Source organism: Clarias gariepinus, chromosome 25 (assembly GCF_024256425.1).
Source record: "Clarias gariepinus isolate MV-2021 ecotype Netherlands chromosome 25, CGAR_prim_01v2, whole genome shotgun sequence".
In the NCBI taxonomy this organism is placed as follows: domain Eukaryota; kingdom Metazoa; phylum Chordata; class Actinopteri; order Siluriformes; family Clariidae; genus Clarias; species Clarias gariepinus.
The window spans coordinates 10,103,271-10,129,994 of NC_071124.1; the positions used below are offsets into that span (position 1 = coordinate 10,103,271).

A 26,724-nucleotide genomic window follows, 5' to 3' on the forward strand; every position below is an offset into this window, starting at 1 on the left:
GTATCATATGCGATCATGACCTTTCCCCCCATAAGAATTCTAATACTCAACTTCTTACTCTTTTATTAACCCATTGAGGCATTGGAGTTACACTCAAAACATACCATATTTTTAATAAAACAATGCATTAATTATTAAAACCTCCCTTTCCTGTAGTGTAGTATTTTCTCCATCCCCTTTAAAATTCCATCCCACATTACATAATTTGTTTTTTCTGTATCTGTTCCAATGTGTATTCCCAAAATCTTTACATTTTCTTGTTCCTCTTCAAATAGTATTTAATTAGTTATACACTTTTCTTATCCTTAAGCAACGGCTTTTCTCTATACGTATTTATTTTGACACCTGATCCTTTACAATATTTTCCAATATTCTTAGTGCTTACACTCTGTATGTCTTTGACTACTAGTGTTGTGTCTTCAGCATACTTGTACGGGCATGTTATTCCACAAGTTCTGACACGTATCTTTCTTATTGAACTGGTTTACTCACGACTCGGACCTCCATGAATTTTTTGTCTCTTCGTTTATTTTTTAACGTCAAACGTTCAACACTTCTTACAGTTTTCTTTCATAAATCCACTATGGTTACAACAACTTATTTGCTGTATCTTATTATGTTTTTTTGATTACGGTCAAAAGCCTAATCTATGCCTAATTATGTGCTAAAGCCTATAGCACATGTAGCACCTTGGTCCTGGAGGAACGTACTAATATGGTTGTATATGGTTGAAGTGACAATAAAGCCTACTTGAACATGAATAAAATCAGTAGCAGCATTAACTCGTGCTAGTAATTATTATGGTAGTCAATAATATTTTAAAATAATGTTTCTCAGCCTTATTTCAAATTAATATTGAATACCATAATAATTAAAATAAGTAACTAGTTTACTAGCGTAAGCTAATGCTGCTACTGATTTTATTTCAGTTTACCTGTTCAGTTTGATTGCCATTCTTTTTAAAATATTGTCTTTATACAGTAGATTAATAAGTTGTTTGCCTTGATGTTTTTTCCTTTGTTTCTTTGTTTTACTAATATGACCCAATATATGTGTACGGGCATGTTATTCCACAAGTTCTGAGGTGTATCTTTCTTATTGAACTGATTTACTCATGACTTCCATGAATTCTTTGTCTCTTCGTTTATTTTTTAACGTCAAACATTCAACACTTCTTACAGTTTTCTTGCATAACTCCACTATGGTTACAACAACTTATTTGCTGTATCTTATTAAGTTTTTTTGATTATGGTCAAAAAGCTTGTGTTCTCCACAACTTCCGTATCCTAAAAACTTCTACCGTGCGTAATAGTCATGCAACTACGCAATTATGGAACAACTTACGATTATCATAAATGAATGCTTAAATAATAATCTTTAAATAAACACAACAACAGAATCCTAAAAATAGAATATGGCTCTTACAATATGTTTAGTGATACTTCAAATAATATGTTTAAAAAGCATTGATTTCTGTATCGTGTTATATGTTTATACTTGTAACTGGTGTTAAAAATGTATCTGTAGATTATTGAGCTAATGTATTATAATGTAGGCTGCTGTGAGCCAGAAAGTCCAGGGCTACTTTTTGGTCCCAATCCGCCCCTGGCTGTGACATAACAAAATGTGAAAAAGTGATGCGCTGTGAATACTTTCCGGATGTATGAGGCGCCGTATTGGGCCTAAATCAAACTTCACTCATGCACACACATATGAAACACTCACACATACATATATATGAAACACTCACACATACATATATACTACTAACTGCTCAAACAACTACATATGAAATGCGCACATACATACATACTTTCCGCGCACATACATACATACTCTTTGCACACACATACACACACACACACACGCACATACTTTCCGTGCATGCGCACAAAGCGAACTGTAGCGGTGTAGGGAACGAGTGAACAACGGATCTTTTTTTTTTTGAACAAAAACAGAACAAAATATACAATTATAATAGCATCATAAAGTTGTGTAAACGTTGATCAAAAAACAAGGCACACATAAATTATTTAAAAAAAAATAAGTATCGAAACAAGGGAATGATAGCAAAAAATATATAACAAAAGATAAATGAATAAATAATTAAAATAAAAAAATTTATAACAAATGAAAAAGAAATAGAAAAAAAAGTAAATGAAAAAGGGTCTCTTTATTTTTCTTCTGATAAACCAAATTCTCTTATTTTTTCAACAAATTTTTTGGCCTTTTTACCTTTCATATGTTTCAATGATGGAACATACTGTAATTGCAAATAAAATCCTTTTTAAAGACTGAAAAAATAAGGTTTTAATTTTGCATTTATGAATAAAAAATTTGCCTAAAATCAGCATTATATTGATAAGAAAGTTATTATTCTTATCATCTAGTAGTATTCCAAATATAATTTGTTTTCTTTCAAAAGCGGGCAGTGATTGTATCCTTGGCTCCAACCAATAAGACATGTTTTCCCAAAAGATAGCAGAGTACTCACAGGAAAAGAAAAGGTGATCAGTAGTCTCAATGTCAACTTTACAGAAAGTACAAGCATTTTGTTAAAAATTAAACTGGTGTCTTAGAAACTCAGATAATGGATAAATACCATTAAATATTTTGAAATGGGTTTCCAATATATAAATGGGAATGCAATATATTGTGTTCGTAGTATCTTAACGGTTGGTTTATCATAAGTTTGTAAAATATTGTTATAATATGTTGACGATATGTCTAACGATGTTGGATATGTTAGAAAATTTAAACAAGAGCGGATGATTTTGTTGGGAAGCGTTGCTTTAAGGTTATTACCATTAAAAAGAAGTGATGGGAGATCACATGAACTATCTGAGATGTCAGTAAAGCTGTTTTAAACAAGGTTTAAAAAAACTTTTTGGAATACACGTTCAAATTGTTTACGTTCATCGTGCAAATTGTATTTTGAGCAGAAACCACTGAATAATAACCAGCTCCCGTCCTCACTCATCAAGTGATGAAATGACCAAACACCTTTTTTAAGCCAATCAAGAATGCACAAAGATTTATATCTAAATAAAACAAATCTATGGAGTGGAGTGAAGTTATGATTGTACAATAATTTCCAATATAGCAAAACCTGTTGGTGAAATGAAGATAATTTAATTGGTAGTCTAGAAACAGTAAAATCACATCATAATAGAAAATCAATTCCACCCAATTTTTTAAATAAACCTCTAGGAACGAAAAACGAAAATTTACAGTGGTGTGAAAAACTATTTGCCCCCTTCCTGATTTTTTATTCTTTTGCATGTTTGTCACACAAAATGTTTCTGATCATCAAACAAACACAAGTAAACACAAAATGCAGTTTTTAAATGATGGTTTTTATTATTTAGGGAGAAAAAAAATCCAAACCTACATGGCCCTGTGTGAAAAAGTAATTGCCCCCTGAACCTAATAACTGGTTGGGCCACCCTTAGCAGTAATAACTGCAATCAAGCGTTTGCGATAACTTGCAATGAGTCTTTTACAGCGCTCTGGAGGAATTTTGGCCCACTCATCTTTGCAGAATTGTTGTAATTCAGCTTTATTTGAGGATTTTCTAGCATAAACCGCCTTTTTAAGGTCATGCCACAACATCTCAATAGGATTCAGGTCAGGACTTTGACTAGGCCACTCCAAAGTCTTCATTTTGTTTTTCTTCAGCCATTCAGAGGTGGATTTGCTGGTATGTTTTGGGTCATTGTCCTGCTGCAGCACCCAAGATCGCTTCAGTTTGAGTTGACGAACAGATGGCCGGACATTCTCCTTCAGGATTTTTTGGTAGACAGTAGAATTCATGGTTCCATCTATCACAGCAAGCCTTCCAGGTCCTGAAGCAGCAAAACAACCCCAGACCATCACACTACCACCACCATATTTTACTGTTGGTATGATGTTCTTTTTCTGAAATGCTGTGTTACTTTTACGCCAGATGTAACGGGACACGCACCTTCCAGAAAGTTCAACTTTTGTCTTGTCGGTCCACAAGGTATTTTCCCAAAAGTCTTGGCAATCATTGAGATGTTTTTTAGCAAAATTGAGACGAGCCTTAATGTTCTTTTTGCTTAAAAGTGGTTTGCGCCTTGGAAATCTGCCATGCAGGCCGTTTTTGCCCAGTCTCTTTCTTATGGTGGAGTCGTGAACACTGACCTTAATTGAGGCAAGTGAGGCCTCCAGTTCTTTAGATGTTGTCCTGGGGTCTTTTGTGGCCTCTCGGATGAGTTGTCTCTGCGCTCTTGGGGTAATTTTGGTCGGCCGGCCACTCCTGGGAAGGTTCACCACTGTTCCATGTTTTTGCCATTTGTGGATAATGGCTCTCACTGTGGTTCTCACTGGACTCCCAAAGCTTTAGAAATGGCTTTATAACCTTTACCAGACTGATAGATCTCAATTACTTTTGTTCTCATTTGTTCCTGAATTTCTTTGGATCTTGGCATGATGTCTAGCTTTTAAAGGTGCTTTTGGTCTACTTCTCTGTGTCAGGTAGCTCCTATTTAAGTGATTTCTTGATTGAAACAGGTGTGACAGTAATCAGGCCTGGGGGTGACTACAGAAATTGAACTCAGGTGTGATAAACCACAGTTATTTTTTTAACAAGGAGGGCAATCACTTTTTTACACAGGGCCATGGAGATTTGGAGTTTTTTTCCCCCCTTAATAACGTAAACCTTCTTTTAAAAACTGCATTTTGTGTTCAATTATGTTATCTTTGACTAATAGTTAACGGTTTTTGATGAGCAGAAACATTTAAGTGTGACAAGGGGGCAAATAGTTTTTCACACCACTGTACAAGATATTTTAGCCATTTAAAACAACGGATCTTCAGTTTAGCGGAAAAGGGAATGGATAATTTCCTATAAGTCATTACATATCGCTGGAGTGTGAAAAAATTTAACTTAAAAAATAATTTATATTTTTAATATAATTATTATCGAGGACATAATATAAATAGGACACTATAATTTAAATTTTAATTTCATTAAGAAACCATTCGCATTATATAGGCTAGTAACCTGTAAAAATAAATAAATACATAAAAAATACGTTAGATATTTTTTATGGTATCAGTTTTTGTTTCAATATATATTCTATATTTAATGTCCGTATTGTGAAATTTCCACAGCAGCAGCGACAGGTATCCGAGGTGCTTGTATTTTTTGGGGATTTTTCCAATTTTCTTCCCTAATTTAGTGGTAGCCAATTCCTCCCCATCACTAGGGGGCTCCCACATTAAGGCTACTACTACCACTCAGCCGGAAGGGCCGAAGACTATCACGTGTTTCCTCAGAACCTTGCTCACGCACCATTAGGGGCGGAGTAACACACTTGGAGGAAAGCGCTAGCCGCTCCTTCCGCATGCGCGAGCTTACAGACGCCCCGATTGGCTGTAGAGCCGTGATTAATCCGAGGTGCTTGTATTAGCATGGTAACGCAAGGAGGTGTTCTGAATGGTGGAATTTTGTAGAGTGAAGTTCCATTATCAGACATTTCCTGCGCAGGGAGTAGTGTGTAGGGAGTAGTAATTTCAATGTATATGAACTTCATTCTCTCTGATTAGTAGTAGCGTATCTTAAATGGACCGTTAATGGACAGTTTAGAAGACAACGAGTGATTTATTTATCACCACAAAAGTGGGTGATATGGAGGGTCGGAACAATGTTTAAATTTCCGATTCAGAGTGTTGTGGGATTCCGATGAGTTAGTTATTGTTCATATCACAGTGATGATACAAACCAGTACTACCATTCAGGGAGAATGAAGCGACAAGTCCGTCTACACTAAAAATGCCTTCCGGTTACACTGAAATTCAATTCAATTTAGTTTTATTTGTATAGCGCTTTTAGCAATGGTCATTGCCGCAAAGCAGCTTTACACAATCAAAAGAATTATTTAAGTTTGTATGAAATGTGAATGTGTATGAATCAAAATGGTCAGTTTGTCCCTGGTGAGCAAGCCGAGGGCGACAGTGGCAAGGAAAAACTCCCTGAGATGGTTATATGAAGAAACCTTGAGAGGAACCAGACTCAACAGGGAACCCATCCTCATTTGGGTGAAACAGAAAGCAGTAAATGATCTGCATTTATACAGTGTGTAGGGTGGGAGGCAGTTCAGCTATAATAGCTGATGTTAATTGATGTTAATATGGAGTCCAGGTAGTTATTGTAGGCTCAGGTAGACTTGTAGGAAGTTTCAGTCCTGAACTATCAAATTGTCAAGTCTCCAGAGAAACAGTTGCCAACACCAGTCGAGGCCAGAACCATCTTCTAGGTAGAGAGAATCATCCCCAGACACCAGACGCATCCCAGAGAGACACACGGGGCATCCATGTGACGAGATCTTCAACCAAATGCCTTCCGGTTACACTGAAATTCCTTCCAGTTACACTGAGAATCTCATAGGTGAATGTGCGAGAAGAGTTTGTATGTGTGTGTGCGGAAAGTATGTATGTATGTGCGCAGAAAGTATGTATGTATGTGCGCGCGCATTTCATATGTAGTTGTTTGAGCAGTTAGTAGTATATATGTGTGTGTTTATAAGTGTGTATATAAGTGTGAGTGTTTCATATATGAGTATGCAAGTGTTTCATATGTGTGTGCATTAGTGAAGTTTGATTTAAGCCCTATACGGCACCTCATACGGATGCACTGTATGTATGTTTTTTCTTTTTCTTTTTCGACTTAAATTACAATTAATTAACTGTGTCACTCATGATAACTTTTCCGTTTTTACACACTCTTTTTTTTTAAATTTCTCCCCCTCCTCCTTTATCACCATTATTAAAATAATTTGTTCCATGCCACTTTTTAAAAAAAAGTCTTTACACATTCCTCATCCCAATTTGTTTCTTGTACACATAAAATATCTACATTCTTACTGCTTGCTAAGACTCTTTCAAATTTCAACTCCTTGTTTAGTCCTCTTACATTAAATGACGCACATCTCAGTCATCGCTACAAATAATAATATCCCCCACCCACATCATTCTCTTTATCAATCCTTTCGTTCCTCCATCCCCTCCTGTATTATATCATACGTCTGCTTCTATTTATTTCAAGAAGTCAATTTGCAAAGTTTCCTTTTTTCTGTCTTTTCAATACTTTCTCAATAATTAATATTTTAGCATTTTTCCTTACCGCTCCAGTCCTTTCTTGATTTTTTATTCCGCGTATTCCTGTGTCTTCCATCTCCTCTTTGTGCTTATTTAAATCCTTTATTTCCTTTTGCTGTCTTTTTTCTTCTTCTTCTTTTTCCTCTGTCCACCTTGTGTCCTCTTGTATGTTCCTCTCCATCTCTTAGCGCTTCCACTCCGTCCTCCTGCGAATCTGCTTGTATTGTCTTGTCCATCCTCGAGTCTTTGTCAGTTTTTCATTATGTTTTGTTTGTTATTTTATTCCTCACGCTCTTGTTTCACTTATATTTAATTGCTTTCTTTATTCATGTTTGTTTGTTCTACTTCTGCTTCCATCGGTTGACATTTGCACTGAAAGATGCGGCATCCTTGGCATCTTTCAGCGCTGCACTCTTTTGCGAAGTGTCCGTGTTTGTTACATTTCCGACACAGAAGTGATGGACAGTCTTTAACCATGTGTTCAGGGTCCATGCACAACCGACAGACAGAGATGACAGCCTATTTGAACAATAGCAATGTGTTTAAAAATAATAAATGAAATCTATATGAGGAATAAAACTAAAGAGCATACAACAACTGGCATTTAAAGTAGTCTCCCATTCAAGTGCTAACCAGGCCCGAAGCTGCTTAGCTTCTGAGATTAGATAAAATTTGGAACGCTCAGACTGGTATGGCCCTAAGTCGAAGTTGGTTTGAAGGGAGGCCTATTTGAACAATAGCAATGCAGTTTAAAAAATAGAAAGTGTGATGATATCAAGTGATTGTACCTGTTACTTTAGGAAGCCACTAGAGGGCAGTAGGTCCAGCGTTAAGGGTTGAATACAAAAGGTATAAGGTTAGAAGAAGGAGCATACGAAAGAATAAAAAAGTACAAAAGAATAAAAAAGACAAACATCTTAAGACTGTACTGAGTTATTTTATTAAAGAAGATAAACAAAACAGTAAGTAGAAAAAAAAATCTATATAAAGAATAATACAGAAAAGCTTTTAGCACCTGGTATTTATATATAACTCGAAAAGTATATTAGCCACTACGAGAGCCCTCTTCTTCTTTTATGTTTAATGCCGATTCAGGAGTTCGGCGCATTACCGCCACCGCCCGGGCTGGAGTGTGCGACAGACTTTGATCTTTCTCTCCGTCTTACTGGCCCGACTAACTCGAAATGTCAATTAATTGTTTTGTTTATAGGTGAATTATTAAAAACGCAGAAACCCTAACACAACATACAAACATCTTCCTTTCTCACGGTTTTTTTTATTATTATTTTGAGGATTCCAGGGAAACACCTACTTCCGGAAAACCTGTTTCCATAGTAACGCTTCCCAAACTCAAGCATGGTCCGCAGTAAGTGTTCTTCGTTCTTATTAATGTTCCATTCATAATAAACACATAAGGTTATAATATTTATTTTTACATAAACATGTGATGATATACAATAACACTTAATGTTAAGGCCTTTGGGTCCTCATAAAGTTATTTTAAGTTAACGTTACAGCGTTACCTGAAGGCCAACTAGCTAATTAGATATTCAGCTAAAAGGGAGGATGCTTAGGATTTCACTTAGTGACAATTATTAAAATAGCACATTTTGGTATTTTTTCTTTAATATCTAATTGGTATTTTTTCCTTTCTGCTGTCAGTTAAGATGCCGCTTATGAAGACGTTGCTTTTAAACTCTTTCACCCTGGTTACCCAGGAAATTAAAAAACAATCTACCGACAAGTATTTCATTTAACGTGTTTTGTACATTATTATTATTATTATTATTATGTAATACTGAAGTTACAATAGTAGTCTTAAAAAATGTAGTATTTTTGTAATAAACAAAAGGATAAACAACTTCACATTCAGAATTTTAAATTTAGTAATGTTCGTAACTAAGGATTTCACCAAGACCAAGGCCAGGAATTCTGACAATTATTGAAAAGGCCCAAATATTGCAAAGCCTTGACCCATATTGATATCCTCCTTTGGATGTGTTGGCATCTTATTGAAAATTGTGGACACATACTGGCAGCGTGGTGACATAGTGGTATAGCTTTTCACCTACAGGGTCCAGGTTCGTCTTTTGCCATGGGTCTGTGTGTATGGAGTTTTTATGTTTCACCCGTGTTTTGTGAGTTTTCTCCAGATGCGTTGGCTTCCTCCTACAGTCCAAATGTGCAGATTAGGCTTATTGGCATTCCCAAATTGCCTGTAGTGTGTGTGAACAGTGATTGATTGGCACCCCATTCAGGGGTGTACCTTACCTTGTGCCCTAAGTCTCCAGGGATAGGCTCCAGGCCCACCGTGACCCTGTATACAAGATAAAGCAGTATAGACGATAAATGAGTGAGATATACAATACAAGTAGTATACTTTTCCAGGTGAGAATTACCAATGCATTATTATTTTTTTTCAGTCAGCGAAGATCTCATTCGCCGTCGAGCTGAGCACAACAACTGTGAGATCTTTTCTCTGGAAGAGATTTCACTGCATCAACAGGACATTGAACGGATAGAGCACATCGACAGGTGGTGCAAAGACCTGAAAATCCTCTATTTGCAAAACAACCTAATTTCAAGGATAGGTACAGAGGCACAGTATAGTTTTATTTGTCTATGGTGTTATCAGTGCATATTGTCATAACTGAGTGCAATTTTTTTCTATCATTGTTATACAAAATTAGTGTATATCTGTTTTGTAGAGAATGTTGGTCGACTGAAAAAGCTGGAGTATCTAAATCTGGCACTCAATAACATTGAAGTGATTGAAAATTTGGAAGGTAAAAGCTGCATTTTCATGGTAACATTTTTTTTATACAACAGACTCTGATTAATGGAATGAATTAGATTAAACTGCTTTTTGTTGTTTTATATGTAAATATACAGTACATTTGTGTGATATATGTGTAGGTTGTGAAGACCTTCAGAAGCTTGACCTGACTGTGAATTTTATTGGTCAGTTAAGCAGTGTGGGGTCACTGAAAGAGAATGTGCATCTCCGGGAGCTGTTTCTTGTAGGCAATCCTTGCACTGAGTTTAAAGGTTACAGGCAGTATGTGCTGGCCTGCCTGCCTCAACTTCAGGTACTGCAAGTTGCCCAGTCAGACAGAAAAAACAGGGTTTTATTCTAATATTCTCTTCCACCAATGTTTAGTCCCAGGATCAATCTATCATGTCTGATCGGCTGAACAGAGACGCCGTCAGATTAGCTGGCTTAGTAATATCTGATAGTAGATTCACATCAGGTCTCTTTTTTACTACATTAAGTCCCTGTTGGCTTTCAATAAAAACTATCCACCTTTAAAAGCAGATTGGTATAATTAATATATTTAAGGTAAAAGCAATACGGTATTGCTCTAAGTTACTGATCAAGCTCATGTTAGGTTCCTGTCAGCCATACACAGAAACATTTTAGTTATTTTGCTAGCAGACAAAATAATAATGAAGTATAATAAAATATTGGATAGTACAGAATAGCATTTTAACACAGGTGAGTGTTAAAATATGATTCAATACAAATTATTATGTTTGATCCTCTATCCCGTTCAGTGGTTAGATGGCACAGCAATACGGCGAGCCGAGCGGATAAAGGCTCTGCAAAACTTTGATGACTTGAAGAAGTGTGTCTTAGATCAAGAGGCTGAGTATGTGAAAAAGAGAACAAAACAGAAAGAGGAGGGGAAGACAGTAACCACAAACTGCAAGCCAGAGGATTTAGAGAACAACCATCTTTCGAGGAAGGAGTGAGTATGATGTATTACACGCAATATAAAGTTGAAAACCCCAGGCTGGCTGTGTGTCTGTGTGTGTGTGTGTGTGTGTGTGTCTGTATGCATATGTGTGTTTCACATTGTGTGTTTTTCATTATATGTTTTGTCAATCCTCATCAGTGAATCTTTGGAGTTTTCCACCACCAAGTAACAGCAACAACCCAAACTAACTGAAATGCAATTGCAGAGGCACTGTCACTATGCTGCAGGGTTTAATACATTGTATGTGTGTGTTTGTGTGTGTGCACCCTGTGACGGATTGGCACCCAGTCCAGGATGTACCCCACTTTGTGCTCAAAGTCCCCTGGAATAGGTTCCTGTATAGGATAAACAGCATGACTTTGAGGCCTATGGCAAGCATGGTAATGCTACTATTACTGATATACAGTCGAGGCCAAAAGTTTTGAGAATGACACAAATATTAGTTTTCACAAAGTTTGCTGCTAAACTGCTTTTAGATCTTTGTTTCAGTTGTTTCTGTGATGTACTGAAATATAATCACGAGAACTTCATACATTTCAAAGGCTTTTATCAACAATTACATGACATTTATGCAAAGAGTCAGTATTTGCAGTGTTGGCCCTTCTTTTTCAGGGCCTCTGTAATTCGACTGGGCATGCTTTCAATTAACTTCTGGGCCAAATCCTAACTGATAGCAACCCATTTTTTCATAATCACTTCTTGGAGTTTGTCAGAATTAGTGGGTTTTTGTTCGTCCACCTGCCTCTTGAGGATTGACCACAAGTTCTCAATGGGATTAAGATCTGGGGAGTTTCCAGGCCATGGACGCAAAATTTCAACGTTTTGGTCAACGAGCCACTTAGTTATCACTTTTGCCTTATGGCACGGTATTTCATCGTGCTGGAAAATGCATTGTTCTTCACCAAACTGTTGTTGGATTGTTGGAAGAAGTTGCGGTTGGAGGGTGTTTTGGTACCATTCTTTATTCTGTCCCTGATGTTTTTTGGGGGAGAAAAGTGGCTTTTTTGCTGCCCTTCTTGACGCCAGACCATCTTCCAAAAGTCTTCGCCTCACTGTGAGTGCAGATGCGCTCACAGCTGCCTGCTGCCATTCCTGAGCAAGCTCTGCACTGGTGGCACTCTGATCCTGCAGCTGAATCCTGATCCTGGTGCTTGCTGGACTTTCTTGGATGCCCTGAAGCCTTCTTAACAAGAATTGAACCAATTTCCTTAAAGTTCTTGATGATGATATAAATTGTTGATTTAGGTGCAATCTTAGTAGCCACAATATCCTTGCCTGTGATGGCATTTTTATGCAATGCAATGATGGCTGCAGCGTTTCTTTGCAGGTCACCATGGTTAACAATAGAAGAACAATGATTTTAAGCATCACCCTACTTTTAACATGTCAAGTCTGCCATTCTAACCCAATCAGCCTGACATAATGATCTCCAGCCTTGTGCTCGTCAACATTCTCACCTGAGTTAACAAGACGATTACTGAAATGATCTCAGCAGGTCCTTTAATGACAGCAATGAAATGCAGTGGAAAGGTTTTTTCGGGGATTAAGTTAAATTTCATGGCAAAGAAGGACTCAGCAATTCATCTGATCACTCTTCATAACATTCTGGAGTATATGCAACTTGCTATTATAAAGCCTTAAGCAGCAACTTTTCCAATATTTATGTAATTCTCGAAACTTTTGGCCACGACTGTACTTGTGCCAGCACCTTTCATTGCTTTGTCATTATCATTTTAATGGCACTAACCATATAATATGGACTTTATACATCCGTGGCTGCAGGGGCAACAAATGTGACCATTAATATTTCTGGATTTCAACCACGGAAATCACTAAAAAAGAACTTCTGCATGAGAGTGGAAGGCATTCATACATCATATATTATTTATCGTTTATCCTAATTGGGGATTTGGTGAATTTAGAATGTCTGGACCAAATCAGAAACAAATGTATTAATTGTCAAAACATTTATTAATTTATAGATTAATGACCAAACAGCTGGTATGTACATGGGGTCCACAAGTCTGAGAACACATTGGCAAATTTGTGATGTAGACTGTTACGTACTTTGAACAAAAGGTCAGATTTTTTAATGAGTCTTATCCTTTCTATTAAAGCACAAGTATGCTCAGATGACACTGATGGGTTTGATCTAATATGAATCAGGTTATAACTCGTGGAGTCTGTGGTTAAGTGTATGCAATAGTGGAACATGGCCAAAAGATTCATACTAAGATTCAAATTGTTGCTGACAAAATCATTTGTAACATGATAAGATACGTTAGAAGTTAGATAGGTAAAAATGTGCCAAAAGGAATAAATTCAGGGTTTGAATATATGTATAAAAGAGGTGGGAAAGTCTATGCCTGTAACAGTGGTGTGTATTTGTGGCATAATTTCCTTTATATATATATATATATAGCTCTCGGATAAAGGAGAACAGGAACCAAGACTCAGATCTTGAGTGTCATCCAAATCAAAATTCAAACTCAGAGGATGAAGAGAGCAGTTTTTGGGGAAAGCCATGTGCCTTTACTCCAGAGTCAAGACTGGAGGCACATCGCCATCTAGAGGAGAAGAGGAGAGCAAAAGAGAGAGTCAGGTATTTTAATTCTATTGAGTTTTATTTTATTTGAATAAAAGCTTTTACCCATGGAACATGTCACAAAGCAGCTTTATATAATTTTTTTAAAACTAAAATGAAAATATATAGCTATATTAATTTATCAGTTTGTCCCTAATGAGCAAGCCAGAGGTGATAAGGAAAGTCTACCTGAGGTTATACCTAACCAGAAGTAGGTCAAGTATGGTATCTTAGGAGTCCCATTTGTAGTAGCTTAACTAAGACTGGGTGGAGGGGGTACAAAGAAGGAGAGAGAGCGAGAGAGAGAGAATTAGGTAATCTCAAAGTCATGTAAGGGATAAGGTCATTATATATTTTGTGTAGAGTGCAAGCAGGGACTTTGACAGCACAACTAAAAGGTCTGGGGGCTGTTGTGTTCTTCTGTTGTTGTAGCCCACCTTGAAGTTTCATTTGTTGTTTTCTGAGATGGTTTTCTATTTACTACATGAAAAAGTGCTTATTTGAATTACTATAGACCTCCTATTAGGTCATTAATTAACTTAGGTCATTATGTTCTGATCATTCACATCAAGATGTCTCAGTTAGTGTAAAATTCTATGCAAACTATTTTTGCATTTTTTCGCTTACAGTACAACAATTCAAAGTCATGAATGAGTGTATGAGTATATGAGTATATTCTTGAGTCCCAGGAGATCAGCAGTTTCTGTAACAAAGATCACATTTTTCCCCCATTCTGATGTGTGATGTAAACATTACCTGAAGTTATTGATCTGCATTCACATTTTTTTAAAGCATTGTGCTACTGCTACAGTATTTGATTGAATGGTTGGATTACTGACTGATAATTAAATTGACCAATGAGTGTATGTTTGGGAGTTTGCATTTAAGTTTGCATTAGATATGTGCTCACTCAGCCTTAACGTGGTATCTTGTTATAGAGAACCAAAGAAAAAGGATAAGCCCTCCAGGACTCTTATCACATCCGATGGAAGAGTGCTGAATGTCAATGAGCCAAAGTATGTCTGCTAGCATACACCTACACCCATTGTATACATTCCAGCACCTACGCATTGTACACATCATTGTTGCCCCTTCAGGTTGGACTTTACTCTACGTGAAGATGAAGAGAACAGCTGTGTGCTTCTGGATCTGCATGTATACAGGTACACACATAAACACACACACACACACACACACACACACACACACACACACACACACACACACACAGACCAGTTCTTATAATATTATACACATTGGGGGAAGGTATTTTTTATATCATGTCCGTATTGTGTGGTTGCAGGCATTTGGACACCTCCTTGCTGGATGTCAATGTTCAGCCTACATACGTGAGGGTGACTGTCAAAGAAAAGGTGGGATATTATCTTACTTGCAGAAACAAACACACACATATCTTATATAGTAGCATAATTATGCATCTTTGACGATAAAAGAGTTTGTAGAAATAGTTAAGAGATTTAAGCTAAAAATAAGCTGATCAGCTTTAATATTATCAGTGATATTATTATTTCAGGTTAAAGCCCATGTAAATGTCTGCCTGTCTTACTGTACAGAACTCTCTGCTTAACATTAATAAAAATAAATTAAGTTGAGTATCTTATACCTTGTCTCCGCTAAGACACACTTCTTTTGTTACCAGCCAAATGCATATGCTGTTCAGTAATTGGAGAGTGAATTGCTGATGATAAATTGCTGAATGATACTTCAACTGAACCAATGGTTCTTCTATTTCGTGCTGTGGGATTGTGGCTAATTGTCTCCGATGCAGTAACGCGGTGTGGCATGGAGGCGATCAGTCTGTGGCACTGCTGAGGTGTTATGAAAGCCTAGGTTGCTCTGATAGCGGCCTTTAGCTTTTCTGTCTTGTTGGGTCTGGTGTTTAGCATCCTCCTCTTCATAATACTCCAATAGATTCTATGGGGTTTAGGTTGAGTGAGTTTTCTGACCAATCATGTACAGGGATGCCATGGTACTTAAACCAGGTATTAGTCCTTTTGGCAGTGTGAGCAGGTGCGAAATCCTGCCAGAAAATGAAATCAGCATCTTTATAAAGCTGGTCAGCAGAGGGAAGCATGAAAGTGTGCTCTATAACTTCCTGGTAGACGGCTGTGCTGTCCTTGGACTAGTGATGGGTCGTTCATGAACGATTCGTTCTTTTTAAATGATTCTTTAACGTGACTCAGAAGAACGAGTAGTCTCGAAGAGTGATTTGTTAATTTTCAACTGGGCGCGAATGCGCAAATCATCGCAAAACCTCTGTAGGTTATGTACAGGAAACAGAATTGAGCAATTTTTTTTTCTTAATGACTCTTGCAGAGTCATAGACGCTATGCAGTGCAGTACACAGGAAACAGAATTAAACGGTTCTCCTCAATGAGTCTTCAAGTCACGAGTCGTTTGTTCTTTTGTTACGTGACTCCCATAGACGCTATGCGGTGCAATAGATTCAAAAGAACGAACGACTCAGACTGGAAGATATGAGAGGTTGAGCCACTCATTTTGTTTATTATAATATGTCCTTAGATGCATTGTAATATTTTGATTACTAAATCTATAGCCAAAATTTGTGTATGTAGATGTATTGTGGATGTTTTTTTTTTTAAAAATGCAACATTTCATTTTATTTCTGATCAAAAGAACAAAATGGATAAAATGAATCTAAAAAAGATTTGTTCATTTTGATTAACAAGATTCAAAGAACCTGAGTAATCTTTACACTGGACCTCAAGCAGCCTGGATTCTCCAGACTTTTGGGACCTTAATTTCCAAATAAGGTGCAAATGCAGTAATTGATGCAAAGGGAGCCCCGACCAAGTATTGAGTGCAGTATATATTCATATTTTTCAGTCATCCAACATTTTTGTGTTAAAGAAGATACTGAGACATTGAATTTTGGGTTTTCATTAGCTGTAAGTCATAATCATTAAAATTTAAAGAAATAAACACGTGAAATATATCAAGTCTGAGTGTAACGGATCTATACTGATCCGGAAAGTATTCACAGCACATCACTTTTTCCACATTTTATGTCACAGCCTAATTCTAAAATGGATTAAATTCATTTTTTCCTCAGAATTCTACACACAACACCCCATAATGACAACATTAAAAAACTTTACTTGAGATTTTTTGCTAATTTATTAAAAATAAAAAAATTGAGAAAGTACATGTACAGAAGTATTCACAGCTTTTGCCATGAAGCTTAAAATTGCAAAAGAAAAAAAAAAAAAGCACATCCTGTTTCCCCTGATCATTCTTGAGATGTTTCTGCAGCTTAATTGGAGTCCACCTGTGGTATTTTCAGTTGATTGGACATGATTTGGAAAGGCACGCATATAAGGTCCCACAGTTGACAGGTCATGTCAGAGCACAAACCAAGCATGAAGTCAAAGGAATTGTCTCGAGGCACAAATCTGGGGAAGGTTACAAAAAAAATTTCTGCTGCTTTGAAGGTCCCAATGAGCACAGTGGCTTCGATCATCCAAGAGCCCCTCCTCTATCATTCAGTTTGCTTTTTCTCTCACATGCTCCCCTCTCTCACACTTTTTAGATTAGTTTAATGGGTTGCAGGTTTGGTGGTTGTTAAAGCATATTGCCTTCCTTACTCCTGAACACTTCAGTATGTATTTCTCCGTGTGTGTGTGTGTGTGTGTAGATCACTTTTACAGTGACAGGTCAGAGTTCAAGGTGTATTGAATCGCTCTCTCCCTCTCTTTCTCTCTATCTTTCTGTTGCCCTGACAGAAAGACATTAACATCCCCGCGCACACACACAGAAAAACACACACACCTGGTCAATACATGTGGGGGCTGTACTTCCAAGAAGACTGTAGTTAATAGTGCTGAATCTGTATAGATGATCAGGCGTCAAGCCTCTGACCTGTAGATGAACTCATACAAAGAAAAAAAAAAAAAATAATAATACAATTATTTATTTTATAAAGTGTGTTCTGCGAGCTTATGGCAATTATTTCATTGTTTTAAAATTCTTGTACCTTACGTTGGTTGCTGGTGTCTTACTAGTGTCTTACCCCAACATGCATTAGTGTAAAGGATGAGTTCCAGCCTGTAATCAAGCTTATAGCATCTTTAGCTGTGTTCCGTTTTTATTAGGAAAACTACTCACAGAGACACAAAATAGATTTTAACATTTAACATGTTTTTTCTTTTCTCATATTGTCTTTCTTGACAAATTGTGACATTTTTATTAATCTTGGAGTATATATTTGTATACAGTAATGCTGTATTTTGACTCATCATATAGCATTTTTACACAGTTTTACTTGTCAATTTAGGGATTCTGTAGAAAACTCCCAAATGACATCAGAGACAAATTCTGACCCAGCTAAATCCAGCTAAAGCCATTTTTTATGACTTAATGTTTTTCGACATAAAATTCTATGTAGAATGGTTTTATGTAGAAAACAGTGAAGCACAAAAAATTATGGTTAATCTGTTTGGTTCATATAAATTTGGCTTGTGCAATGGCTCTGTAGTTTACCACAATTGAAGAAAAACACTTTACCATAGTGCTAATGCAGTGGGATAAATACAGGGGTTGGACAATGAAACTGCAACACTGGCAAATTTAATGTCAGAGATTTCATGGCTAAATTTGACCCAGGCTGGTGGCCAATCTTCATTGATTATATGTTCCACCAGTAAGAGCAGAGTGTGAAGGTTTATATAGCAGAGTAATAGCACAGTTTTGCTCAAAATATTGCAATGCACACAGCATTATGAGTGACAGAGTTCAAAAAAGGACAAATGTTGGTGCGCGTCTCCAGGGTAATGTCAGCATACCACCAAGAAGGACGAACCACATCCAACAGGAATACCTGTGGACGCAAGAGAAAGCTGTCTGAAAGGGATGGCCGGGTGCTAACCCGGATAGTATCCAGAAAACATAAAACCACAGCTGCCCAACTTACTGCAGAATTAAATGTGCACTTCAACTCTCCTGTTTACACCAAAACTGTTCGTAGGGCGCTCCACAGGGTCAATGTACATGGCAGGGCTGCTATAGCCAAACCTTTGGCCACTCATGCCAATGGCAAACGTCAGTTTCAATGCTTCCAGTAGTGAAAATCTTGGGCTGTGGACAATGTGAAACTGTTCTCTGATGAGTCCACCTTCACCTTCATGTTTTTCCCACATCCGGGAGAGTTACGGTGTGGAGAAGCCCCAAATTCTGGGGTTTTCCCCAATCCTGTAAAGAAGCGTACCACCCAGACTGTTGCATGCCCAGAGTGAAGCATGGGGCTAGATCAGTGATGGTTTGGGCTGCAATATCATGGCATTCAATAGGCCCAATACTTGTGCTAGATGGGCAGAATGGTTTGATAAAAATGAAAGTGAAGTTGAACATCTCCCAAGGCCTGCACAGTCACCAGATCTAAATATTATTGGTCTAAAACCAGGCGTTTCAGTTTTATTGTCCAACCCTTGTAGGCAGGACTTATAATAATGCACTGTAATACCTCAGTGTGCATGCTTTCTGGCTCTTTTCAAGGCAGTTCTGTCAACTCACTATTAAGAGCTATTGCTGTTAGTTCCCAAATGGCTGATGGCATTTTCCCCAAACCTGTATAGTCATTGGCCTACCAATTATACTTATTTTCTATTGATTTATTGATTGATTGATTTATTTAAGTTCAAGTCCCCATTTTCACCTCCTCAATACAGTATATGCTGTATACAGTACATTACAACAAGCAGCAATGCAGCTGAAATGCTTGCTGCCTCAGACACACAAGTTAAGTTCAAATTACTTGTCATTCTTGCTTTCTCGTCTGACTTTTGTTGTTTAAATGATTGCTTAGTATCCAGTGGTATCAGCTTAAATAATCTTGAGGAGCTGCCCAAACAAATTTAAATAAATTTAAATAACAGCATAGATAAAGCACAACACATGTATGTGATCTAATACTCATACAGTATATACCCTCAGTTGATTTACCATATTAATTACTTTTCCTGATTGTTCTGTTAAATGTATGTTGTTAAAGAATCTTTTGAATTGATAATGTATGTGTCTGTGTACTGTATGTGTAATTTTTGGGAGTTTTTGCAGGTGTTCCAGTTAGTTTTGCCTGCTGAAGTTAAACCAGACAGCAGCACAGCACAGCGATCTCAAACTACTGGCCACCTGCTTATCACCATGCTCAAGGTACTTAAAAGAATATTTTATGCATAGACCAATCAACCATAACCTTATGACCACCCACCTAATACTAAATACCCCCCCCCCTTTTGCCACCGAAAAAGTGATGCACTGTGTGTTCTGAAACCTTTCTGTTGTAACCAGCATTAATCTTCTCAACAATTTGAGCTACAGTAGCTATTGGCCAGCCTTTACTCCCCATATGCATCAGTTAGACTTGGCTGCCCATAATATTGTCATCAGTTCACTGGTTTTCTTTCCTTGGACCATTTTTGGTATGTCCTGACCACTGCAGACTGGGAACATCCCAAAAGAAAACGTTTTTGGATTTGCTCTGACCCAGTTGGACATCACAATTTGGCCCCTGTCACAGTACTGCAGTCCTACAATATCTCATTACAATGGCAGCTGTAGTGGGTGGAATATACCTAGTGCATCCAGAGCAGGCAGAGACTTCAAGGTTGTTGATCTGGCCTCCAAATTCCCCAGATCTCAATCCGACGAACACCCATGGAATGCGCCAGACAAACAAGTCAAATCCATGGAGGCCACTATTAGTTTAGCCTTAATGGCAATTAATCAATATCCCGATCATCTGTCATCATCTGCACCTGTTTCTCAATGGTTCATGCCATTAAATTAAATGTATTTTATACTTTAATGATTCATACTGTAGGTTACTGTGTGCCTTAACAAACAAAATCATTCCTCTAAAACTGGTCATGTACCGGGACTAAACTAAAAATAATGACAGATAAAACCTGTCAAAAAATGACAAGGTGGAAATGTGGTTGGGAAAAAAAATAGGGATGCACCGAAATGAAAATTCTGGGCCGAAAACGAAACCGAAATTTTTGGATGCACTTGGCCGAAAACCGATACCGAAACCGAAAATGGCTTCATTAAAAAACATGTTTAAAATATTTTTTTTGTTTGTTTGTATTAAAAAAATGTTGCATATTGCAACTTTGCTGTCCTCATCTGAAACTTTGAAGTGCTTCCAAACCGCCGACATACTCCGTGTTTGATGCGTAATGACAGCGCGAACGAGACGGGAGGATGAGAGAGGCGTGGCGACAATTTCGGCTTTTATTTTCGGCGCTTTCTTACGTTTCGGCCGAAACCGATAATGCTATTTCGGCCGAAAATTTTCGGCGGCCGAAATTTCGGTGCATCCCTAAAAAAAAATATGAATAGAGATAAGTTGCATGGTAAAACATTTACAGTAAAACAATAGCTTTGTTCAGTAGTGAAAGTAAAAACATTTCCATATTCAATTCAATTCAAATTTATTTGTATAGCGCTTTTAACAATTGTGATTGTCGCTTTACACAATCAAAAGAATAATTTAGGTTTGTATGGAATGTGAATGTGTATGAATCAAAATGGTCAGATAGTCCCTGATGAGCAAGTTGAGGGCGACAGTGGCAAGAAAAAAACTACCTGAGATGGCAATAGGAAGAAACCTTAAGAGGAACCAGACTCAACAGGGAGCCCATCCTCATTTGGGTGAAACAGAGAGCAGAAATTGATCTGCATTTATACTGTGTGTTAGGTGGCAGGCAGTTCAGCTATAAAAGATGATGTTAGTTGATGTTAATATGGAGTCCAGGTAGTTTATAGTTATTGTAGGCTCAGGTAGACTTGCAGAAAATTCCAGTCCTGAACTATCGAGACACTGCAGCCAAGTCAAGTGCTCAGAGAAACAGCTGTCAACAACAGTCAAGGCCAGAACCATATCCATTATAAAAGTGAAACCATCCCCAGACACCAGACGCATCCCAAAGAGACACATGGGGCATCCATGTGACAAGATCTCCAACCAGAAGCGGGGCACCAGGATGGGTCAGACAGGTCCAAAGGGGGAGAGGGAGTCTGGATCACTGGCAGCTTAGGAACCGCATGTGTAGCTCGACAAAGAGAGGGAAAGAGAGAGAAAGAGAGAGAGGGGGGAGAGAGAGAGGGGGGAGTGGGAAGAGCAGAAGAGGAGGGATAACAGTTAGGTATGGTCACAGTCACATAATGTATAATGTGAATGTACTGTATATTTAGTGTAGAGTGCAAGCAGAGACTCCGGCAGTACTATCTATAACAGCATAACTAAAAGGGAGAGCCAGAAGGAAACACAGACAGGGTGTGAGGGCTCCCTGAGATGTAAAGCAAACAAACCTGAGTGATCAGTGAGAGTGGGGAAGACAGCATCTAAACATACCAGTTCACTGTAATACTCTACGTCCATAAATCCCCCCCAGATCTGCTCATTTTACCCAAGGCAAACTATTTATAAAAATGCTTGATTAAATAGATAGGTTTTTAGGCTAGACTTAAACACTGAGACTGTGTCTGAGTCCCAAACACTATTTGGAAGGATATTCCATAACTTCAGGGATTTGTAAGAAAAAGCTCTGCCCCAGCTGTAGTTTTCATAATACGCGGTACTGACAAGCAGTCGGCATCCTTTGATCGAAGTAGGCAATGATGGATCGTAAGACACTAGCAGTTCACTCAGATACTGCGGCGCGAGACCATTTAATGCTTTATATTATATTTAATATGTATTATATGTATATGTAAAAAGTAGTATTTTTAAATCAATGCAAAATTTTACAGGGAGCTGATGAAGTAAATATAAGATTTGATGTGCTCGTATCTTCTGGTTCTAGTGAGGACTCTTGCTGCTGCATTCTGGACTAGCTGAAGCTTGTTTATGCACCTAATTAAACAACCAGACAGTAAGGCGTTACAATAGTTTAACCTACAGGTGATAAAAGCATAAGCACGTTTTTCTGCATCATTTAGAGACAATATATTCCTTAACTTGGGAATATTTCTGAGGTGAAAGATTGCTAGTAGTATTATCTACATGAGCTTCCAATGAAAATCTATAATCTATAATCACACCAAGGTCTCTTACTGAACAGAAAGGCCATCTAAAGTTACAATGTAATCTAAAATCATGCTTTTAGCTGCACGCGGTCCTATGACTAGAATTTCTGTGTTATCAGGATTAAGCAGAAGGAAGTGAATTAGCATCCAGTCTTTTATATCCTTTACACATTGCTCAACCTTAGCAGGCTGTTTTTTCTCATCTGGTTTTACTGAGACATATAACTGTGTGTTGTCAGCAATGAAAACTAACACCATGCTTACGAATTATGTTGCCCAGAGGAAGCATGTAAAGGGAAAAAAGCAGTGGGGCTAAAACTGAACCCTGTGGAACACCAAACTCCACTAGAGCAGATGCAGAATAATCACCACAACCAGTATGAGTACAATCTGGTAGGGACAGAATCTGGAAAGGATTGAGACTAAAGAGCTGTGTGACCATAATAAAACCACTTGTTAGAAAGGCTAATCAAAAAGGCTTCAATTTCCTAGGGAACATAAAGATTGGACTTTGAAGAAATGGAGAAAGATTATGTTTTCTGATAAGTTTGAATGAGTCAAATTAAAATGAAAATTTTATTTGTCACATATACAGTCATACACAGTACGATATGCAGTGAAATGCTTGGACAACTGCCCATGAAAATAAATATGAAAAGGAAAACAGAAGGTAAATTTGACTAAGTAAAAATTTAATTAAATTAAAAATAAAATACCACTATACAGTACAAAATATACAAATAAAAGAAAATATATGAAAAATATAGAAAAATAAGAGACAGCTGTACTGTACAGGACAAAATGTACAATATAAGAAAAATGTATGAAAAATATAAAAAATAAGAAACAGTTGTACAATACAGAGATACAGAGGTTATGGACTTTTGTGGGAATGAAGTTGAATATAAATTGAATATAAACTAAAATGCCACATATTTAAAGTGTTTAAAGTGACTTGTGCATCTGGGTAACAGAACGTCCAGGGGGTGTGCAAATATGCTTGAAAGTGATATATTTAAAGTGTCTTGTGATAGGGTAATTGGGTAATTTAACTAATGTCTACGAATGTGTTGTGCAGTGGCCACTAGTGAAAGTGAATGTCCAGAATGTCCACAGTGAGTGCAAAAACCATGTGTGTGGATGTGCAAAATGGATCAGTACTGTGTGGTGTACTGATTAAGAGACCATATCGCCTGCGGGAAGAAGCTCCTCCTCAGTCTCTCCGTGTTGGTCTTCAGGGAGCGGAATCGCTTTCCTGACCTCAACAGAGAGAACAGTCCATTGCTGGGGTGGCTGAGGTCTTTCACAATATTCCTGGGCTTGGTCCAGCACCGCATGCTGTAGATTGAGTGCGAATGATGCGCTCAGCTGATGGCACCACCCTCTGTAGAGCTCGTCTGTCCTGCATAGTGCTATTCCCGAACCAGCTTGAGATCTTTCCTGTCAGGGTGCTCTTTATGGTGCAGGAGTAAAAGTTCCTGAGTACCTTGGAGGGCAGTATGAAGTCTCTCAAGCATCTGAGGTGGTAGAGAGGCATTTAAGAGAGGCCTTAAGAGGCATTTCATTACAATCACTGCATAATATTATAGATGATTTTCTTTTTAAAATAAAGATGAACATGTTTTAAACACAAAAAAAAACCTCATTAATGAATATACAGTTTTTAAGTTAATGAATTAAATGAATGAAAGCACATAATCTATGAATGTTATTTTTTATATTATTTTGTTTGTATGGAAATATGGTGAAAATAGTTTTATTTTGAAATAAGGCGTTGCTTCAGTCAGTGTTTCCCTTTGATGAGCTCTTCTTTAAACCTTTTGTTCATTCTGCATGATACTGACAAAGTTTTATATATATGGAATATAGTGTTTTTAATCCAAATAATTCAGCTGAAAATATTTGTTTGGTTACATTATTACACTAATGACAAATGTGGTATGTTTTGTTTGGTTAGTTGCATGGAGAGATAAAAGCAAAAGAAACATCCCTTAAAATGCCCAGTTATGACAGCAATGGAAATGGAACTTTAGAGGCCTCGAAAGAAAAGCGCAGGTAATAATATATTCCATATTTTTATTATTGTTATTATTTCTTTTATATTAGTTTTTAATTTATGTTTATATTTATTCAAGTTTTATAAATATGGATAAAGTTGTATTATGATGTGACTAGTAAAGGTCTGTAGCGGTGTCAGAAAATTGAAGCAAAGAGATATTCAATTTTTTTTATGTTACTATAAAGCAAACAAAACCCAAACAAACCAACAAACACAAACGACTATGAGCATCAATTAAATAGCTTCATAACAAACCAAAACAAAGGCAGAGATATGGTTTATGCAGAGATCAATGACATTTATCACAAACTGAACTAAATAGACACCTCTATAAGCCACACTGTAACACAGCTGGGGTTTATCAGGGGCAAGTCACACATTAATTGAGGGTTTTCTTTCATGATATCGCCAGGAAGGCGCTATAACTGCAGTTCCTATCCTTGCATTATCGTGACAAAACCCATCTATTATCTGCTGCTTCCAAAGTGGAAAATAATTAAAAAACTGGGTGTCAGTTCCAAGTACAGTAGGCCTCCTGTCTCAATCAAAATGGGGGAGGGTTTCATGCCATTTGCTTTTATCTTGGTCTGCATATAGGAGTCCTTATTGTCCGTTTGCATTTTGAGCTACTTGAGAGAAGTCATGGAAGATTACGCCATTGGTTTCCATCTTGGGCTGCGCTTGGAGGTTGCGGTTGGTGCTTGGTCTCATAGACTTGGCTTTAACCCCCAAGCCCCTCACCCAGCAGCTTCCTCCAGATGGTATATAAATGGTGGGAGGGGTTGCCTGGAGTGCAGGTGGTTTTGTGGATGCAGTTATTGTGCAATGGTTTTGATACCTCTGTAATGTGTACCCCAGGAAATGTGGAGCGTTTGACCCTCTCCATAGTTGTTCCTTTAATCCTTTTATATACAGTGATGAGGAGTCTACAAAGTCAACAATCATATAACTTTAACCGTAGCCCTAACCTCTTTTCTAATCAATATTAAGATAATGATGTCTCTATACAACTGTGCAAGCTGCTTTACTTCCTGCCTGTGTCCTGACTTTCTCTTAATGCTTTTTGTCCATTTGGGTCAAAGTATAGAAGAGGTTTATATCAAAGTTGCCACAAGGGCTTATAACATTTATTGCCACTTGGTGGACAACACAATAAGTGCAGATTTTGTGTTTTAATGATTACCAGAATAACTTGAATGCGATTCTGTTCTCTGCTGTGGACAAGGTTTAAATTCACCACTGTGCACATGGGCTGATAATAAAAATATATTGAATTGTGTTTCATATTAACTTTGAAGTGTAGGCACTATATTGTAATTTGTCCAAAACTGAGAATTTTCAGATAGTCTAGAATACCACTGTAGTCAAGTATACCACTGTATAAGTATACCTAGTTATTTTGTTTATGCAACAGGCTTACCCGGCCTTAAGAAAATAAACTATCTTTATAGTGCTTCCAGAGCACACAACAGTTGTTTAGTGATCAGCCAGATGACTTGTCACTTCCACATTACACTTGAGAGTTGTCATTGGATTGACCAGGGCAATTTGCAAGGCAACATAGATTGATAGTTTATCAATATGTTCTAGCATCAGAATATAAAACAATGCTGGAACCCTAACGCAAACATAGTGGGTTAATAGTATGCTAACAGATAATGCATGCATTCATCTGCCTGTAGTGATGGAGAGCAAAAGTCTTTATGTAGTCTATATATTTTTTGTTGTTTAAATGGCACAACATACAAATTACTGGCTGTTAACTGTTAATGCTAACTATTAGGTAGAACCCAGAATGCTACTGTATGCATCTTTTGCATAGACCTTTAAACTGACTGCAAAAGTCTGTGTGCCATTACTGTTTCATGTCCACAGTTTCTAACCATAATGAGAAACATTCTACTTGATTGCAAGTACAATGTAGCTATTCACAGTAGCTGTAGTGCTGATAAAGCATACTGTTGTCGATTTGGACATATACTACTGTGTCTAGAGCTCATTTACTCTAGTTCTGATGCAAAAGCTGCTGAGCTTTACACCTTCTTACTATTGGTTGCTAAATATGTTGCTAAATGTACAGATCCTGTCCAATCAAATTACCTTCCTTTGAGCCATAAACATGGATCTTGAGA

The 26,724-nt window shown here is 37.4% G+C and overlaps 1 protein-coding gene across 2 annotated transcripts in view; it reads left to right on the plus strand.

Annotated features, from left to right (window-relative positions):
- The first annotated feature begins 7,967 nt into the window (after positions 1–7,967).
- dnaaf11 (dynein axonemal assembly factor 11) overlaps positions 7,968–26,724 on the plus strand; it is a 32,326-nt gene continuing 13,569 nt past the window's right edge. For both annotated transcript variants that reach the window (XM_053486931.1, XM_053486932.1), the window contains exons 1-12: positions 7,968–8,084; positions 8,415–8,488; positions 9,546–9,713; positions 9,831–9,908; positions 10,039–10,211; positions 10,678–10,871; positions 13,303–13,482; positions 14,403–14,480; positions 14,562–14,627; positions 14,768–14,837; positions 19,558–19,653; positions 24,491–24,588. In XM_053486931.1, coding sequence (XP_053342906.1) covers positions 8,479–8,488; positions 9,546–9,713; positions 9,831–9,908; positions 10,039–10,211; positions 10,678–10,871; positions 13,303–13,482; positions 14,403–14,480; positions 14,562–14,627; positions 14,768–14,837; positions 19,558–19,653; positions 24,491–24,588 — 1,211 coding nt within the window. In that variant the 5' untranslated portion in view covers positions 7,968–8,084; positions 8,415–8,478. The remainder of the gene's footprint in view (positions 8,085–8,414; positions 8,489–9,545; positions 9,714–9,830; positions 9,909–10,038; positions 10,212–10,677; positions 10,872–13,302; positions 13,483–14,402; positions 14,481–14,561; positions 14,628–14,767; positions 14,838–19,557; positions 19,654–24,490; positions 24,589–26,724) is intronic.